At 46.1% G+C, this 20,349-nt stretch overlaps 1 protein-coding gene across 4 annotated transcripts in view; it reads left to right on the top strand.

Moving 5' to 3' along the window:
- FBXO4 (F-box protein 4) overlaps positions 1 to 18,263 on the top strand; it is a 61,963-nt gene extending 43,700 nt beyond the window's left edge. For 2 of the 4 annotated variants that reach the window (XM_077283500.1, XM_077283502.1), the window contains exons 6-7: positions 6,698 to 6,873; positions 17,817 to 18,263. In XM_077283500.1, the coding sequence (XP_077139615.1) occupies positions 6,698 to 6,873; positions 17,817 to 17,900 (260 nt within the window). In that variant the 3' untranslated portion in view covers positions 17,901 to 18,263. Of the gene's footprint in view, positions 1 to 6,697; positions 6,902 to 17,816 lie in introns of all 4 variants that reach the window. The other 2 variants (XM_077283501.1, XM_077283503.1) reach the window with 1 other exon arrangement.
- The last annotated feature ends 2,086 nt before the right edge of the window (positions 18,264 to 20,349 follow it).

Here is a 20,349-nt window from a genome sequence, read left to right as displayed (position 1 = left end):
GTCCCCCATCCTGGTATATATGTCCCCCATCCTGGTATATATGTCCCCCATCCTGGTATATATGTCCCCCATCCTGGTATATATGTCCCCCATCCTGGTATATATGTCCCCCATCCTAGTATACATGTTAACCATCCTAGTATACATGTTCCCCATCCTGAGCCCACCCTGTATATATGTCCCCCATCTTAGTATACATGTCCCCCATCCTGGGATATACGTCTCCCATCCTGGTTTATATGTCCCCCATCCTGGTTTATATGTCCCCCATCCTGGTATATATGTCCCCCATCCTGGTATATATGTCCCCCATCCTGGTATATAGATCCCCCATCTTGGTATATATGTCCCCCATCCTGGTATATATGTCGCCCATCCTGGTATATATGTCGCCCATTTTAGTATGCATGTCCCCCATCCTGAGCACATCTTGGTATATATGTCGCCCATCCTGGTATATACGTCGCCCATCCTGGTATATATGTCCCCCATCTTAGTATGCATGTCCCCCATCTTAGTATGCATGTCCCCCATCCTGAGCCCATCCTGGTATATACGTCGCCCATCCTGGTATATATGTCCCCCATCCTGGTATATATGTCCCCCATCCTGGTATATACATCCCCCATCTTGGTATATATGTCCCCCATCCTGGTATATATGTCCCCCATCCTAGTACACATGTTCCCCATCCTGAGCCCACCCTGTATATATGTCCCCCATCTTAGTATGCATGTCCCCCATCCTGAGCCCATCTTGGTATATATGTTTCCCATACTGGTATATAGGCCTCCCATCCTGGGCTATACGTCTCCCATCCTGGTATATATATCTCCCATCCTGGTATATACGTTGCCCATCCTGGTATACGTCTCCCATCCTGGTATATACGTCTCCCATCCTGTTATATACGTCACCCATCATGATATTCGTCGCCCATCCTGGTATATATGTCTACCATCCTGGTATATATAACCCCCATCTTGGTAGGTATAACCCCCATCTTGGTATATATGTCACCCATCCTGGTATATATATGTCGCCCATCCTGGTATATATGTCCCCCATCCTGATATATATGTCGCCCATCTTTGTGTATATGTCCCCCATCCTGGTATATATGTTCCCATCCTGGTATATATGTCGCCCATCCTGATATATATGTACCACATCCTGGTATATATGTCCCCCATCCTGGTATATATGTCCCCCATCCTGGTATATATGTCCCCCATCCTTGTATATATGTCCCCCATCCTGGTATATATGTCCCCCATCCTGGTATATATGTCCCCCATCCTGGTATATATGTCGCCCATCCTGGTATATATGTCTCCCATCCTAGTATATAGACCTCCCATCCTGTGCCCATCCCGCTATGTGTCCGCCATTCTGCTGCTGTTCTTTAACCCCTTTCTGACATTAGACGTACTATCCCGTCGAGGTGGGGTGGGCCCGTATGACCACCGACGGGATAGTACGTCATACGCGATCGGCCGCGCTCACGGGGGGAGCGTGGCCGATCGCGGCCGGGTGTCAGCTGCATATCGCAGCTGACATCCGGCACTATGTGCCAGGAGCGGTCACGGACCGCCCCCGGCACATTAACCCCCGGCACACCGCGATCAAACATGATCGCAGTGTACCGGCGGTATAGGGAAGCATCGCGCAGGGAGGGGGCTCCCTGCGGGCTTCCCTGAGACCCCCGGAGCAACGCGATGTGATCGCGTTGCTCCGAGGGTCTCCTACCTCCCTCCTCGCCGCAGGTCCCGGATCCAAGATGGCCGCGGCATCCGGGTCCTGCAGGGAGGGAGGTGGCTTACCGAGTGCCTGCTCAGAGCAGGCGCTGGTAAGCCTGCAGCCCTGCACAGCAGATCGTCGATCTGACAGAGTGCTGTGCACACTGTCAGATCAATGATCTGTAATGTCCCCCCCTGGGATAAAGTAAAAAAGTTTAAAAAAAATTCCCCACATGTGTGTAAAAAAAAAAATAAAAAAAATATCCTAAATAAAGAAAAAAATATATATATATATTATTCCCATAAATACATTTCTTTAGCTAAATAAAATAAAAAAAACAATAAAAGTACACATATTTAGTATCGCCGTGTCCGTAACGACCCAACCTATAAAACTGCCCCACTAGTTAACCCCTTCAGTAAACACCGTAAGAAAAAAAAAAAAAAGAGGCAAAAAACAACGCTTTATTATCATACCGCCGAACAAAAAGTGGAATAACACGCGATCAAAAAGACTGATATAAATAACCATGGTACTGCTGAAAACGTCATCTTGTCCCGCAAAAAACGAGCCGCGATACAGCATCATCAGCAAAAAAATTAAAAAGTTATAGTCCTGAGAATAAAGCGATACCAAAATAATTATTTTTTCTATAAAATAGTTTTTATCGTATAAAAGCGCCAAAACATAAAAAAAATGATATAAATGAGGTATCGCTGTAATCGTACTGACCCGACGAATAAAACAGCTTTATCAATTTTACCAAACGCGGAACGGTATAAACGCCTCCCCCAAAAGAAATTCATGAATAGCTGGTTTTTGATCACTCTGCCTCACAAAAATCGGAATAAAAAGCGATCAAAAAATGTCACGTGTCCAAAAATGTTACCAATAAAAACGTCAACTCGTCCTGCAAAAAACAAGATCTCACATAACTCTGTGGACTCAAATATGGAAAAATTACAGCTCTCAAAATGTGGTAACGCAAAAAATATTTTTTGCAATGAAAAGCGTCTTTCAGTGTGTGACGGCTGCCAATCATAAAAATCCGCTAAAAAAACCCGCTATAAAAGTAAATCAAACCCCCCTTCATCACCCCCTTAGTTAGGGAAAAATAAAAAAATGTATTTATTTCCATTTTCCCGTTAGGGTTAGGGTTAGGGCTAGAGTTAGGACTAGAGTTAGGGCTAGGGTTAGGGCAAGGGTTAGGGCTAGGGTTAGGGCTAGGGTTGGGGCTAGGGTTAGGGCTAGGGTTAGGGCTAGGGTTAGGGCTAGTGTTACGGCTAGTGTTAGGGCTAGTGATAGGGCTAGTGATAGGGCTAGGGTTATTGCTAGGGTTAGGGCTAGGGTTAGGGCTAGGGTTGGGGCTAGGGTTGGGGCTACAGTTAGGGTTGGGGCTAAAGATAGGGTTAGGGTTTGGATTACATTTACGGTTGGGGTTAGAGGAGTGGTTAGGGTTACTGTTGGGATTAGGGTAAGGGGTGTGTTTGGATTAGGGTTTCAGTTATAATTGGGGGGTTTCCACTGTTTAGGCACATCAGGGGCTCTCCAAACGGGACATGGCATCCGATCTGAATTCCAGCCAATTCTGCGTTGAAAAAGGAAAACAGTGCTCCTTCCCTTCAGAGCTCTCCCGTGTGCCCAAACAGGGGTTTACCCCAACATATGGGATATCAGCGTACTCAGGACAAATTGGACATCATCTTTTGGGGTCCAATTTCTCCTGCTACCCTTGGGAAAATACAAAACTGGGGGCCAAAAAATATGTTTTGTGGGAAAAAAAAGATTTTTTATTTTCACGGCTCTGCGTTGTAAACTGTAGTGAAACACTTGGGGGTTCAAAGTTCTCACAACACATCTAGATAAGTTCCTTGGGGGGTCTAGTTTCCAATATGGGGTCACTTGTGGGGGGTTTGTACTGTTTGGGTACATCAGGGGCTCTGCAAATGCAACGTGACGCCTGCAGACCAATCCATTTAAGTCTGCATTCCAAATGGCGCTCCTTCCCTTCCGAGCTTTGTCATGCGCCCAAACAGTGGTTCCCCCCCACATATGGGGTATCAGCGTACTCAGGACAAATTGGACAACAACGTTTGGGGTCCAATTTATCCTGATACCCTTGTGAAAATACAAAACTGGGGGCTAAAAAATCATTTTTGTGAAAAAAAAAAAAAAGAATTTTTATTTTCACGGCTCTGCGTTATAAACTGTAGTGAAACACTTGGGGGTTCAAAGCTCTCAAAACACATCTAGATAAGTTCCTTAGGGGGTCTACTTTCCAAAATGGTGTCACTTGTGGGTTTTTTTTTAATGTTTAGGCACATCAGGGGCTCTCCAAACGCAACATGGCATCCCATCTTAATTCCAGTCAATTTTGCATTGAAAAGTAAAATAGCGCTCCTTCCCTTCCGAGCTCTGCTATGCGCCCAAACAGTGGTTTACCCCCACATATGGGGTATAGTCGTACTCAGGACAAATTGCACAACAACTTTTGTGGTCTAATTTCTTCTCTTACCCTTGGGGAAATAAAAAAATGGGGGCGAAAAGATCATTTTTGTGAAAAAATATGATTTTTTATTTTTACGGCTCTGCATTATAAACTTCTGTGAAGCACTTGTTGGGTCAAAGTGCTCAACACACATCTAGATAAGTTCCTTAGGGGGTCTACTTTCCAAAATGGTGTCACTTGTGGGGGGTTTCAATGTTTAGGCACATCAGGGGCTCTCCAAATGCAACATGGCGTCCCATCTCAATTCCAGTCAATTTTTCATTGAAAAGTCAAATGGCGCTCCTTTCCTTCCGAGCTCTGCCATGCGCCCAAACAGTGGTTTACCCCCACATATGGGGTATCAGCGTACTCAGGACAAATTGTACAACAAATTTTGGGGTCTATTTTCTCCTGTTACCCTTGGTAAAGTAAAACAAATTGGAGCTGAAATAAATTTTGTGTGAAAAAAAGTTAAATGTTTATTTTTATTTAAACATTCCAAAAATTCCTGTGAAACACCTGAAGGGTTAATAAACTTCTTGAAAGTGGTTTTGAGTACCTTGAGGGGTGCAGTTTTTAGAATGGTGTCACACTTGAGTATTTTCTATCATATAGACCCCTCAAAATGACTTCAAATGAGATGTGGTCCCTAAAAAAAAAATGGTGTTGTAAAAATGAGAAATTGCTGGTCAACTTTTAACCCTTATAACTCCGTCTTAAAAAAAAATTTTGGTTCCAAAATTGTGCTGATGTAAAGTAGACATGTGGGAAATGTTACTTATTAAGTATTTTGCGTGACATATGTCTGTGATTTAAGGGCATAAAAATTCAAAGTTGGAAAATTGCGAAATTTTCAAAATTTTCGCCAAATATTCGTTTTTTTCACAAATAAACGCAAGTTATATCGAAGAAATTTTACCACTATCATGAAGTACAATATGTCACGAGAAAACAATGTCAGAATCGCCAAGATCCGTTGAAGCGTTCCAGAGTTATAACCTCATAAAGGGACAGTGGTCAGAATTGTAAAAATTGGCCCGGTCATTAACGTGCAAACCACCCTTGGGGGTGAAGGGGTTAATGCATTTCAAAAAAAACAAACACTACTACTCGCCTTCCTCTGCTCCCATGACATGCGTTGTCCTCTCCTGTAGCAAGTGATGGGCAGCGTATGACGTCACTACTGTGTGCCACCAGTAACGTGCATGCTGATGTCAGCTCCCAACCGCTGATTGGCCAGCAGCGAGTATTGTCGCATGGGGCCCCAGGAAATCTCTGCACCACAATGCATTTCCCTGATTGTGGATCCTCGGATAGACATCCAGATGAAATAGCTGCTGGCATTGGTGGGTCCCCTCCACCTCCGGGCCTGGACTCGGTAACACTCTCTGTGACCGTGATCGTTACACCCCTTGTGGCCGGACAGCTTCCTAACGCTAGTATCTTGTAAATTAACACTGTAGCTGCAGGTTAATAATGTTTATACCATACACTGGAAAACAAAGCTGCTCTTGAATACAGACCTGCTATAAAGTGGATGTCTATCCCCTGTTATGGAGGCATTGTTAATAGAGAGAAGTCCTTTACCCATGACCCTGCAGGGAACATCCTCACTCACTGTGGAGGACCGGACACAGACAGCTACTGATTTCACACATGTAATACCTTGTTTGTCCTGTAGTGGCACTGTGGGACAGTTAAACACTTGCCGCCATATTTCTCTGCAGCTGACAGCTCAGGATCCCATAAGTAGAATCTGCTATGATCTGCTAGGATCAGATTATTATTCTGGTACCATTTTCCATAAGGAAATCAAAAATAAAGAAAATTTTTTGAAAAAATAAATTTTGAAAAAATATGTTAAACTTTGGATCACCCTCTCTTTCCATTTTGAAAATCAAGAAATACAACTGTACAAATATTTACTATTGTCACGTCTGTAAAAGTCCAATCAAAATCCAAAATTAAGCACCCAGTATGGTAAATGCCTTTAAAGATAAAAATAAAGTACAAAACAATAGAACACGTTGTTAAAAAGCTGCAAGGAAAAAAAAAAGCAAAATGCCGTATGTAAACCACAAGCCCTCGCACAGCCCTATTATCGGTAATTGATCGGCAGCACGTTATATTGACTACATATCTAAGATCTAGGATATGTGTCCATGATTTAGGGGGTGTCCCTTGCTTGTGACCCCATTATCCATCAGCGGGGGCTAAGAGCCTCTAATGCTCTGGTGGACATTGTGCAACTGCGTATTACATGGCTGCCTGGTCATTGAAAGGGGCGCCTTGCAATACCACTTTCTCCCTGTAGTGGCCACTATAGGGAAAACAAGCAGCTGCACAATGGCGATCAGGTAAGGTGATCATCTGATTTCCAATCTAAAATGATTGTTCAATTAAAAAAAAAAACCGTAATCGTGTTTGGGAACTTAAACAATATTGGAGTGACTTTTATTTTTTATGCAGAGCACAATCGTGAAGATGAAGTTGCTCAGATCCAGGCGATGATGGATCCTCTTCACGGAGCACTGAGGAGACCTTTGTTGGTGTTAGCTTGTGTGACAAACCCTGGAGACAAGAGAATCCCTTGCGTGTACCTAGCCCATGAGCTGTGTCTCAACAAGCTAAATCGGACGTGGATGGTGAGGGTTGTCTTCTGAACAGATAGAGGTATTGCTTTGTATCAGAGCAATTCAACTGCAAAAAAAAGGGACGCTCACCGGTAATGTGAGGTGCTCAGAAGTAAAAAAAAATATCAATAAATTGTCAACTTCGGCACTCGAAAATTATATTTATTATGATATATAGCAAAATCAGATCCAAAAGAATACAGATATAAATGTTTACAACGTTTCGACCTATTTGTGGCCTTCCTCAGGGGTGACTGTGTATGATAAACATCAATAATATAATATAAATAGATCAGATATTATAAGCATATCACAACCATCCATTAACATAAATATTTGCATAAATGGGGCAAAACATATGAGAATTAAACAGCATAAGTGACAACTACAGGAATATTCAAGTTCAGTTTCATCTCAGGAGTCCGTGCTGCAGCGTTCAGGTCGCCATAGTGCCGCGTGTGTCCTTATACGTATATGTATGCGGCAGGTGCACTTCCGGGTCCTGGTGTGGCGGGGAGAGGTGCCGGTTGCACATGCATGAATCGGAAATAGACAGAAATAGCCAAAAGGAAGGCCGAAGAGCGAGAACGCTTCAAGGTGTGGTTAAGCTAGAGGAATGGCGCCTGTGTGAAAGCGCAGCGGTGATAAGAGATGGTTATACAGAATGCAAGAAACAGCAAAATGCATATACAGTGCATGAAACACATTAATAAAAGGGAAGTGGAAACGGGGGAATAAAGGGGGAAGGGGAAAAAGAGGGAAGGTGAAAAAAGAATAAAAGGAGGATATTATCCCTGAGGAAGGCCAGAAATAGTCCGAAACTTTGGAAACATTTATATCTGTATTCTTTTGGATCTGATTTTGCCATATATCATAATAAATATAATTTTTGAGTGCCGAAATTAACAATTTATTTGTATCAGGGCACTTAAATAACACAACAGCAGGGCTGGCTGGATTGGAAATCCTATCAGATTGTTAGCAGCCTGCAGGCTGGTTGTTTAGATGTCAGCGTGTCATTTTTGGTAATGATGCCTTATACAGTGGGTACGAAAAGTACTCCGACCCCTTTAAAATTTTTCACTGTTTGTTTCATTTCAGCCATTTGGTAAATTCAAAAAAGTTCATTTTTTCACATTAATGTACACTCTGCACCCCATCTTGACTGAAAAAAAACAGAAATGTAGAAGTTTTTACAAATGTATTAAAAAAGAAAAACTGAAATATCACATGATCATAAGTATTCAGACCCTTTGCTCAGACACACATATTTAAGTCACATGCTGTCCATTTCTTGTGATCCTCCTTGAGATGGTACTACTCCTTCATTGGAGTCCAGCTGTGTGTAATTAAACTGATAGGACTTGATTTAGAAAGGCACACATCTGTCTATATAAGACCTCACAGTGCATGTCAGACCAAATGAGAAGCATGAGGTCAAAGGAACTGGCCAAGGAGCTCAGAGACAGAATTGTGGCAAGTACAGATCTGGCCAAGGTTACAACAGAATTTCTGCAGTACTCAAGGTTCCTAAGAGCACAGTGGCCTCCATAATTCTTAAATGGAAGAAGTTTAGGACCACCAGAAGCCTTCCTAGACCTGGCCATCTAGCCAAACTGAGCAATTGTTGGAGAAGAGCCTTGGTGAGAGCGGTAAAGAACAAACCCAAGATCACTGTGGCTGAGCTTCAGAGATGCAGTAGGGAGATGGGAGAAATTTCCACAAAGTCAACTATCACTGCAGCCCTCCACCAGTCGGGCCTTTATGGCAGAGTGGCCCGACGGAAGCCTCTCCTCAGTGCAAGACATATGAAAGCCCGCATAGAGTTTGCTAAAAAAACACATGAAGGACTCCCAGACTATGAGCAATAAGATTCTCTGGTTTGATGAGACGAAGATAAACCTTTTTGGTGATAATTCTAAGCAGTATGTGTGGAGAAAACCAAGCACTGATCATCAACTATATCACAGCAGGAACACAGATAATTATTACCATGATCCAGGAAGTGTCACATAGATACTTTAAAATATTTTTATTTTATAAATAATTTAAAATACAACCAAACTAACATATAAAAATACAATAATGCCTCATAAATCAACCTATGCGGTCAGCAAGAGCAGGATACAAATTTACATCCAGTGACGGGAAGTATAATGGGAATACAGTACATTGCCGAAAAGTTCAAATCATAAACAATTTCTTAGGTATTACCACCGCATAGTTATTGCATATGATCCCAATTAAAATATGCTGCTATCCGGTAATTACCGGGTTAATATGTTTTACGACAAAAGCTGAGATTGGGGCTAAAATAAGCACCACTGCATATGAACCCAATTGAGATATGCTGTTACCCGGTTATTGCCGGGTTAATATATTTTGTACGGCAAAGCCGAGGTTGGGGCTAGAATGAGCACCGCATCTGAATGTCTACCCTCCGTGCCAACTACCTAGACATGATGAGTGGTGCGCCCCGTCCCCCACACATATTACCTGTTCGTAACTCCCGTTGCACGTGCTCAGCCCAATGGCGTGCTGTACTCGCAGACCCCGACGCGCGTTTCGCGATGAGCTTCTTCCTGGGGGTGCACACACCCCCAGGAAGAAGCTCATCGCGAAACGCGCGTCGGGGTCTGCGAGTACAGCACGCCATTGGGCTGAGCACGTGCAACGGGAGTTACGAACAGGTAATATGTGTGGGGGACGGGGCGCACCACTCATCATGTCTAGGTAGTTGGCACGGAGGGTAGACATTCAGATGCGGTGCTCATTCTAGCCCCAACCTCGGCTTTGCCGTACAAAATATATTAACCCGGCAATAACCGGGTAACAGCATATCTCAATTGGGTTCATATGCAGTGGTGCTTATTTTAGCCCCAATCTCAGCTTTTGTCGTAAAACATATTAACCCGGTAATTACCGGATAGCAGCATATTTTAATTGGGATCATATGCAATAACTATGCGGTGGTAATACCTAAGAAATTGTTTATGATTTGAACTTTTCGGCAATGTACTGTATTCCCATTATACTTCCCGTCACTGGATGTAAATTTGTATCCTGCTCTTGCTGACCGCATAGGTTGATTTATGAGGCATTATTGTATTTTTATATGTTAGTTTGGTTGTATTTTAAATTATTTATAAAATAAAAATATTTTAAAGTATCTATGTGACACTTCCTGGATCATGGTAATAATTATCTGTGTTCCTGCTGTGATATAATAGATAGATGGAGTGTTGCCCACTCCCCTGATGGGGTTATGGGTTTGGGCGTTATGCTTACTGATCATCAACTGCCCAATACAATCCCAACAGTGAAACATGGTGGTGGCAGCATCATGCTATGGGGGTGTTGTTCAGCTGCAGGGACAGGATGACTGGTTGCCATTGAAGGAAACATGAATGCGGCCAAGTATAGAGATATCCTGGATGAAAACCTCTTCCAGAGTGCTCTGGACCTCAGACTTGGCCAAAGGTTCACCTTCCAACAAGACAATGACCCTAAGCACACAGCTAAAATAACAAAGGAGTGGCTTCAGAACAACTCTGTGAACATTCTTGACTGGCCCAGCCCGAGCCCTGACCTAAACCAATTGAGCATCTCTGGAGAGACCTGAATCTGGTTGTCCACCAACGTTCACCATCCAACCTGATGGAACTGGAGAGGATCTGCAAGGAAGAATGGCCGAGGATCCCCAAATCCAGGTGTGAAAAACTTGTATCATTCCCAAGAAGACTCATGGCGGCACTAGCTCAAAAGGTGCTTCTCCTCAATACTGAGCAAAGGGGCTGACTACTTATGACCATGTGATATTTCAGTTTCTCCTACACCTCATTGGGGGACACAGGACCATGGGTGTTATGCTGCTGCCACTAGGAGGACACTAAGTGAACACAGAAAAAATTAACTCCTCCTCTGCAGTATACACCCTCTTTCTGGCTAAGATTGAACCAGTTCTTGCTTAGTGTCTGTAGGAGGCACTTGGGTCTGGTTTTTCAGACCCCAACGTTCTTATTTTATTTTTACTTTTCTGTAAATTTTTATTTTTGAGTTAACGGAGTGAAGGGGGCGACGGATTCCTTTCAAGGATCTGTTCTCCCCCGATCCATCAACAGGCGAGAACGCGGAGTATACCTCCCAGTACCCTCTCCTGCGACGACCGGGGCACGCCTAAACTCCCTTGGGGCGACGGTTACTTCATGGTCCCGATCTCCCCACCCCTGAAAGACGGCGAGCACATGTAGGTTTCCCCCTTCATGTTCTTCTCCAGGGCCGAAAAACCACACAGCTGGATGCACAGATGTCCCCACCTAACGGCGTTACAACAGCCCCATGATTGCTGGTGGATGGAGGGTCCTCTCCATCCCCCGCTATAGGGAGGATAGGTTGAGCTCATACCCTCAGGATTACAAAGGCATACATCAGTGGCAGTGGCCTCTGTGAGTATGAGCCCCCTGCGCTTCTCTGCGAAGGATGGTGCGGGTCCTGGTCCCTGAGGAGAGGAGCCGTTGGCTTGGTGCCAGCGGCGGTCGTCCGGTGATTCATCGCGGCCCCTTCCTTATCAGCCGGCACACATCTCCGGCAGGCCCCAAAAATTTATTCCCCGGCTTTTAGCCAGCCTAGGCCGCAATTAACATGGCGCCGCCCACCGCCGGAGCTCAGCCCACGTTCCTGGCGCTTCTCGTCCTGATTGAGAGGCGCCGCTTATAGTCTCGGGCGCCATGTTTTTCCGACATCTGCGGGGGGATCACGCTGACTGACAGCATCTCAACGTGACAGGACCGCCGAACTTCCTTCTGCGGTCTACAGACACCGATTCCTTCCCTGGGGACACAGACACAGGACCCTGGGTAAGCTGCTTCAGCCTCTGGAAGAAAGCTTAATCCCTCCTCTGCACCTATAGCGCACACTCTGTTTCTAACTCTAAGACACACACTATGTCTCAATCTAAGGAGACCAAACGGGTTAATAAAAAACACTGTTTTTTACCTCATGTGCCACTTGCAATACTACTTTGCCACGTGCCCACAGTACTCCTTTATGCACAAATTGTGACCTGGCCTGTGTGCAGCCGCCGCCAATGTCGCCACTGACTCTGCTGAGCCTAGCCCTCCTGAGTGGGCTGCTTCCCTGGTCAAGGCAATAGACTCCCTCCGGGGTCCCTGCATAAGTCAGAACGCCCCTCTGCCGACCGCGGTGGACTCTGGTGACGGTATGGAGCCGTCCACCTACAGGGGACGTACTCAGTCACAGGGGGCTCAGGGTTCCAGAAAAAGGACCCATGTTGCGTCCCCTGATCACGCTCGTGCTTTGGCATCTGTGAGCTCCATTTCTCGCTCCCCTTTTCATGAGGGTCGCAGCGCATATGACTCTGAATACGAGTCTGATGCATCTTTAATCCAGGACTCCTTGACCTGTCAAGAGACACTTGATTCCCTCATTGAGGCGGTCAAGAAGACCCTGATGGTGGACGAGGATTCCATATCCACTCCGGAACACGTGGTGTCTTTTAAGAAGACTAAACGCATCCAAAAAATATTTGCTAATCATCCTGAGTTTAGGGACATTGTCCAGAAACACAGGGACCACCCAGATAAACGGTTCACCGGTCAAAAACCTATTGAGTCCAAATATCCTTCTGCTCCGGATCTAATGAAGGATTTGCAGCACTCTCCTTCACTGGATCCTGCTGTATCACGTCTCTCATCCAAAACACTCCTATCTTTGTCCGACGGTTCTTCATTCAAAAACCCTACTGACCATCAAATTGACTACCTGGCTTGCTCAGTCTTTGAGGCTTCAGGAGCAGCACTCTTCCCATACTTCTCCGCTACTTTGGTGGCCAAGGCAATGGTCGCTTGGGCAGAGGTGTTAACCACAACCATCCACGATAGCAACCTCTCCCCCGGAGGCGGCCAAACTCGCTAGCCAGATAGCTCAAGCCGGGGACTTTGTAGTTAACGCCTCTATAGATGCGGCCAATTGCGCTGCACAGGCAGCCGCAAACACAGTCTCCATCAGAAGGGCCCTGTGGCTCCGAGATTGGTGAGCAGATTCTGCTTCCAAAAAATCGTTGACCTCTCTGCCTTACCAAGCTGGTCGATTATTTGGAGAAAAACTAGGCCAAATTATTTCTGACTCTATCGGAGGAAAGAGTAAATTTCTTCCTCAGCAAAGACGTGTCCAGCTTTTTCGGAATCAACAACAGCCTCGGTTCCGGCCCTTTCGCAACAACTCCAGTTGGTCCTCTACAACCTTCTCTTCGGGTTCAGGATGAGCTCCGCATGGAGACAGAGGTTCCCAGGTCTCATACAGACCTAACCGTACCTGGAAACCCAGACTGAGGTCATCTGGCTCTAAGGGATCCAGATCCCTTAGACCTTCTACACAATGACTGGTCGCAACATCCGGCGGACACCGACAAAGTAGGTGGTCGCTTACTTTTGTTCCGCTAAGCCTGGCTCTCGGTCATTTACGACGAGTGCGTCAGAGAGCTGGTGTCCTCCGGATACAAAATCGAGTTTTCTTCCCCTCCCTCGAAACATTTTTTCCAGTCTTCTCCTCCCAAAACAAGGACATCAGCTTGTCTTCAGGCCACACAGGCACTACGAAGGGACGGAGTCATTATTCCGGTCCCCCAGGACCAAAGGTTCAGGGGGTTTTACGCAAACCTATTTGTGGTCCCAAAGAAGGACGGATCACTGCGACCCATACTAGACCTAAAGCTATTAAACAACTTTGTCAAGGTTCGACGCTTCAGAATGGACTCTCCATTCTGTTGTTGCTTCCATGGAAAGAGGAGAGTTCCTAGCATCCATAGACATCAAGGATGCTTACCTCCACATCCCAATTTTTCCCTTTCATCAACAGTTCCTATGCTTCGCATTCCGCGACGAACACTTCTAGTTTGTGGCCTTGCCCTTTTGGCCTCGCCACCGCCCCCAGGGTTTTCACCAAGGTCATGGCAGCTGTTATGGCCATTCTTCATGCTCAGGAGTGGTGGTACTTCCGTATCTGGACTACCTACTGATCAAAGGTCCGTCCCATCCAGCCTGCGAAGAGTCTGTCGGTATCACGGTTGATACTCTCGCCTGGGCTGGAAAATAAACTTCGAAAAGTCATCTCCGGTACCGGCTCAGTGAATTTCCTTCTTGGGCATGATCCTGGACTCTTCCCGCGGGTTGATCATTCTCCCTCCAGAAAAGGTCTTGGCCTCATGACAGGGAGCGCGCAGTCTTTCTCGCCCAGTTCCTCACTACATTCGTTTCAGCATGCTCATCCTTGGGAAAATGGTAGCAGCGATGGAAGCGGTTCTGTCCGCACAGTTCCATCTCTGTCCTTTGCAACATGCTCTGTTGTTGGCCTGGGACAGGAGCCCATTCTCTCTCGACTGTCGCTTCTGTCTGTCTCCGCCGGTCAGGCAAACCCTCAGGTGGTGGACGCTGAACTCCTCCCTGAAGCAAGGGAAGTCCTTTCTCCCGGTACCCTGGTTAGTGGTGACCACAGACGCTTTTTGGGCTGGGGTGCAGTTTTCAGCCACCACACGGCACAGGGGTCGTTGGTCCACTCCGGTGGCGTATATCAACCGTCAAGGGGGAACCCACAGCAGGACGGCCATGCACGAAGTGAGTCACATCCTCCGTTGGGCTGAGAGCAACCCATCTTACCCATCTCAGTGATCCACATCCCGGGTGTGGAGAATTGGGCGGCGGATTTTTTCAGTCGCCAGGGCTCCGCCTCGGGAGAGTGGTCTCTTCATCCGGAAGTCTTTCAGCAGATTTGCCGTCGCTGGGGGACTCCGGATGTGGATCTCATGGCCTCAAGGCTAATCAACAAGGTTCCCCAGTTGATTGCCCAATCACTCGGTCCACGCGCCGTCAGAGCAGACTCTTTGGTGCTGCCGTGGCTCCTGTATATCTTTCCCCCTCTTCCCTTGCTCCCGAGGGCCATCAAGAAAATCAGAGCATAGGGGGTACCAGTGATCCTAGTCGCACCGGACTGGCCGCGCCGTGCACGGTACCCGGAACTCATCCAACTGGTCACCAACGTCCCCTTGCGGCTACCAGATCGCATGAATATACTCTCACAGAGCCCGATTTACCACCAGAACTCCGGGGCCCTGTCTTTGATGGCGTGGCCGTTGAATCCTGGATTTTAGCCCAAGCTGGATTCTCTCCTGGGGTGTCCTCCACTATGAATAGTGCTAGGAAACCCGTATCCATGCGCATTTATCATCGCACCTGGCAAATTTTCTTTTCATGGTGCAACACCCATGGACGTTCTCCTCTGGTGTTCTCCATTCCTTCCATATTGGAATTCCTCCAATCAGGACTAGAATCGGGTCTCGCTCTAAGCTCGCTCAAAGGACAAGTGTCAGCTTTGTCAGTTCTATTCCAACGCAAAATTGCCACCAGACTAACGGTTAAGACGTTCATTCAGGGAGTTTCGCGTGTGGCGCCTCCCTATAAAATGCCCCTGGATTCATGGGATCTTAATCTTTTTCTCAGAGTTCTTCAAGAGACTCCTTTCGAAGCACTGCAGGACGTCTCGCTAACTTTTCTTTCCTGGAAAGTGGTCTTTCTAGTGGCGATTACATCAATCAGATGAGTTTCGGAGTTGGCAGCTCTATCTTGCCGACCCCCGTTCATGATCTTTCATCCAGATAAGGCGGTCTTGAGGACTTCCCCCTCTTTCCTACCCAAAGTTGTTTCCTCTTTTCACCTCAACGAGGAGATTGTTTTGCCTTCATTCTGTCCGGCACCAGTCCATCGTATCGAGTAAGCTCTCCACACTCTTGATGTGGTTAGGGCTCTTCGACGGTACATCTCTCGGACGGCTCCCTTCCGCAAGTCAGATGTCCTGTTCGTGCTTCCAGAGGGACATAGGAAGGGTCTAGCCGCTTCAAAGGCCACGCTAGCCAAGTGGATCCACTCGGCTATTGAGGAATCCTACAGTGTCAGGAACACTCCTGTTCCAGCAGGGATTAAGGCGCATTCGACTCCGTCAGTGGGCGCTTCTTGGGCAATTCGGCACCAGGCGTCAGCACAACAGGTCTGCAAAGCTGCGACTTGGTCTAGTTTGCATACTTTTACAAAACACTACCACATTCATTCTCAATCTTCGGCAGATGCTGCCCTTGGCAGGTGCATTCTGCAATCAGCAGTACCTCAACTGTAAGCTAGTGGTACATGGGGTATTAGCAGTTGCGTTACTTCCCACCCAGGGACTGCTTTAGGACGTCCCATGGTCCTGTGTCCTCCAATGAAGCGTAGAAGAAATAGGGATTTTTGTGTACTCACCATAAAATCCTTTTCTCCGAGCCAATCATTGGGGACCCAGCACCCACCCTGTTAGCCTATTGGCTTGTTAGTTCTTCGGTTTTGAGATAGTTTATTGTCTTTTGTTTAATACTCCTGCTGCTTTGCTACCGTACTGGTTCAATCTTAGCCAGAGAGAGGGTGTATACTGCAGAGGAGGAGTTAATTTTTTCTGTGTTCACTTAGTGTCCTCCTAGTGGCAGCAGCATAACACCCATGGTCCTGTGTCCCCCAATGAATGGCTCAGAGAAAAGGATTTTACAGTGAGTACACAAAAATCCCTATTTTTCTTTTTTTTAGTAAATTTACAAAAATGTCTACATTTGTTTGTTTTTTTCAGTGAAGATGGGGTGCAGAGTGTACATTAGTGAGAAAAAAAATGAACTTTTTGAATTTACCAAATGGCTGCAATGAAACAAAGAGTGAAAAACTTAAAGGGCTCTGACTACTTTCCGTACCCACTGTAATATTATTACCAGGTGCACTGACTAATGGTGTCCAAGGGCTCGTGCCCATCACCAATTTTCTCGAATTAGTACTATCCGTAGTTGTTCACTTTCTATGGGGCTGTGCACATGTCCAATTTTTTTTTCCTTGAACCGAATGGTCAGCGGAAAAAAATCGCACACATGTCTGATTCTGATCTAACGGGTTGGATCAAAATCAGTGAGCAAGTTTATGATTCCGTTAAAAAAATTGTACCGCACTCGGATGACATCTAAGTGTGGTCCGATTTTCACGTACAGACATAAAGGAGTAGGTGATTTTTTCTGTTCACCTACTAGAAAAAACTAATGCCATTCTGATCAGAATCATTGGTGCGATTTTTCACGTATGTGGTGACATCGGTCTTGTGAACCTACCTGAGACTAACGTTCCGTCGGTGTGATAATCTGCGGGATTTCGGTTCCACTTAGTTTATTTAGGGTAATTGCTTTTTTCACTGGATTTCTGTTACGGAACTGCACTTAAAATGCATATATAATTTTTTTTATCTGCAGATTTTCCTCATTTAAGTCCATGGGGAAAATCTCCAAGTAAATCTCATATTTACCGCAAGAGAAACTGGCTTACTATAAATTTCAGAAACGGACCACTACTTGGACAACCCTTTCTCAGTCCTCATGTTTCCCCCCCCCCCCCCAGGAAAATATTAACACCTATACTCACCTCCGGTGGCGGCGCTGTTCCAGCAGTGTCGACACTAACTCTCCCAGGGATTGCCTGACATAACAACGTCACGCTATCCTGGGGAGATCCAGTGCTGACACCGTTGGAACAGCGCCGGCACTGGAGGCGAGTATAGATGTTATTTTTTTACTGGGAGGAAACATGAGGACTGAGAAAGGGTTGTCCAAGTAGTGGAAACCCCTTTAACCTAGTTACACGTAATCCAGACAGTCTGTACATGTGCCAAAATTTCCTACAACTGATCCCACTCTTAAGAGTTGGCTTGCTTTAGAGTACTAATTTGCACAGAGAAAGCCGGTGCGTACCAGTAATATATTTGGCGCAATTTAAGAATACACTTAGGAACTTCCATATTCAAGACCCCAAAACAAAATCTCGATCACAGAGCAATCTTGGTCATTCTCGGTCATCTCTAAATGTCTCTTAATTTCTCATTTACAGGTGCAAAACACGGAAGCTTCTACTCTGTCCGGGTTATTAGATGGCATCGCGTGGATTCTTGCTGAACTTGGGAAAAAGATCTGAGCGATGTCAAATTTTTCAGCTGCAATTTTTCTTAAAATCTAAACCATGATTTTTCTAAATACGGATCTGAAGCTAGGGTTACGTGACAGCTTTAGTTCACCTGTGACCCACATTAAAATCTTGCCACTACTACACTGCCTAAAAGTTAACCTGCGGGAAGCCCGGAGGTGGGCGACCGTGCGACCATCACAAAGTCCAAACCATTAGGGATACACTACGTCCCGCAGGCGACCAAAAGTCAGTGTACTCAAGTCATGGGGTTTTTTTAAAATTTTTCAGATATTATTTTTGTGTTTTTAAGTTGTCTGTTTTATATATATATATTTGTATGTGAATAAATGCATGTCTAATTTCTTATCAATCCATTTTGAACTGTATTTTATATATTAAGGAAAATGTTATCCTAAATTCATATTAATTGGCTTTTGTGTCACTGCGTACGACCATTGTGAAACCAAAACCAAAGCATAGATTAAAAGAAAGAAAATCATCCTGTCACAGGGAGACTAGGTAGGCTAAGGCTGGTTACCCGGGCCCCTGCGATATCCCTCAGACTAGGGAAAACCCTGTCTGTCCCTCTCCCAGAATTTACACTAATGGTGTGCTTGTCTGGGCCGCCAGGCCTGACCCTGACTCCTGTTTCAGTCCTATGCTGAAACCACCATCCGCCACCCAGTGATGAGATCACACACCAACCTCCACAGAAAGCACAGACAGGGAAAACTAAAAAAATGCACCACGCCGCAGACACACAGGAAAACACTATAATGTGCACAGGGCAAAACAAACACAAATATAGGAAGGAGAAATATGACAAAGGATAATACACCACCAGATACGATATTTCTTCTCCTAGACCACCACTCCAGACCGAGATCACCAGGCACAAGACACAAGCTATAATCGGCGACGCCCAAAGTCCAGAATGACTATTTAAAGGCCATGGGCGTGACCCAGCCTCCAACCAGATTACCAGCTAGATTAAGCCCGGAAACCCTGGATAAAATCTAGCCGGCGCCACTGAGCGTATAGTGGACGAATGTGGAATTACCGTTGTCTGTCGGACGCTCTAGTGTGAATAGCGTCTGACATGACAAGTTTATCCCGACTCCCGCTACCAAACAAGTTTGCTGGTGACAGTAAGCTATGTTGGGGATTCGTGAGCCAGTGCACCATACATCTAGAGCTCCTGGCTGCACGTTTTCCTATGGAACGGGCTAAAGTGGGATTTATCATATCCCTTCTGTCGGGCAGGGCGTTGGAGTGGGCAATGCCGCTGTGGGAGCGTGATGATCATGTGGTACAGAGTGCTCCTCGCTTCCTGGACACTCTGAAACAGGTCTTTTTGGGACCTTGTGTCACCCATGATACGGCGCTCCAACTGCTGGCATCTACACAGGGCTCGTCCATGGTCAGCCAATTCGCCGTCCACTTCTGGACTTTGGCATCAAAGCTGGACTGGCTGGATGAAGTCCTTATCCCAGTGTTCTGGAAGGGACTGGCTGACCATGTGAAGGACGCCTTGGCCACCAGGGAGATTCCCGCCACACTGGAGGAGCTCATAACTATATCCACCCGCATCGACCTCCTTTTAATGAGCGGAGGTTGGAGCGGACCCAGTGTAGGCAGAGGTTCCATTTGGCTCCTACCTTTGCCAGTCCTCTGGAATCTCCTGTTCAGGCGTCCGACTCCCATGAGGCCATGGAGGTTTCTCGAGCGGGACCTAAGTCCCGGGCCGCTCGAGTACCCATGGTCTGTAATATCTGCCAGCAGTTAGGACATTATGCCCATAAATGTCCTCAGCGGTCGGGAAACGATAAACGGGAAATGGGTAACTGTTGTGGATTCTGTTTTTGGGCTCCCTCTGGTGGTTACAACTGGTACTGGGTGACTTTGGTGGGTTGCGGTCTCTGGTTTCCACCTGTCCATCAGAGGCTGGGTGTTTCCTATTTAACCTGGCTTTCCTGTCATTCCCTTGCCGGCTATCAATGTATCAGTGTGTCTCTGTTACCTTTGCTACCTGCTCCTAGGCCTTCAAGACAAGCTAAGTCTGGATTTCCCTGTTTCATGTTTGCTTTCATGTTTTTAGTCCAGCTTGCAGATATGTAATTCTCTGCTGCTGGTTGCTCTAGTGGGCTGAAATTACCACTCATGTACCATGAGTTGGCACATGAGTTCAAGTAATTTCAGGATGGTATTTTGAAGGGTTTTAAGCTGACCGCGCAGTTCACCTTTTGTATCCTCTGCTATCTAGCTTAAGCGGGCCTCATTTTGCTGAATCTATTTTCATAACTACGTTTGTGCCTTCCTCTCATTTCACCGTCATTATATGTGGGGGGCTGCTATTTCTGTGGGAATATTTCTCTGGAGGCAAGATAGGTCTGTGATTCTTCTGATAGGGGTAGCTAGATCTCCGGCTGGCGCGAGACGTCTAGAGTCCCCCCCAGGA

This window comes from Ranitomeya variabilis, chromosome 2 (genome assembly GCF_051348905.1).
Source record: "Ranitomeya variabilis isolate aRanVar5 chromosome 2, aRanVar5.hap1, whole genome shotgun sequence".
In the NCBI taxonomy this organism is placed as follows: Eukaryota; Metazoa; Chordata; class Amphibia; order Anura; family Dendrobatidae; genus Ranitomeya; species Ranitomeya variabilis.
Note: the sequence above shows the minus strand (reverse complement) of the source record. Positions and strands in the feature narration are given on the sequence as shown.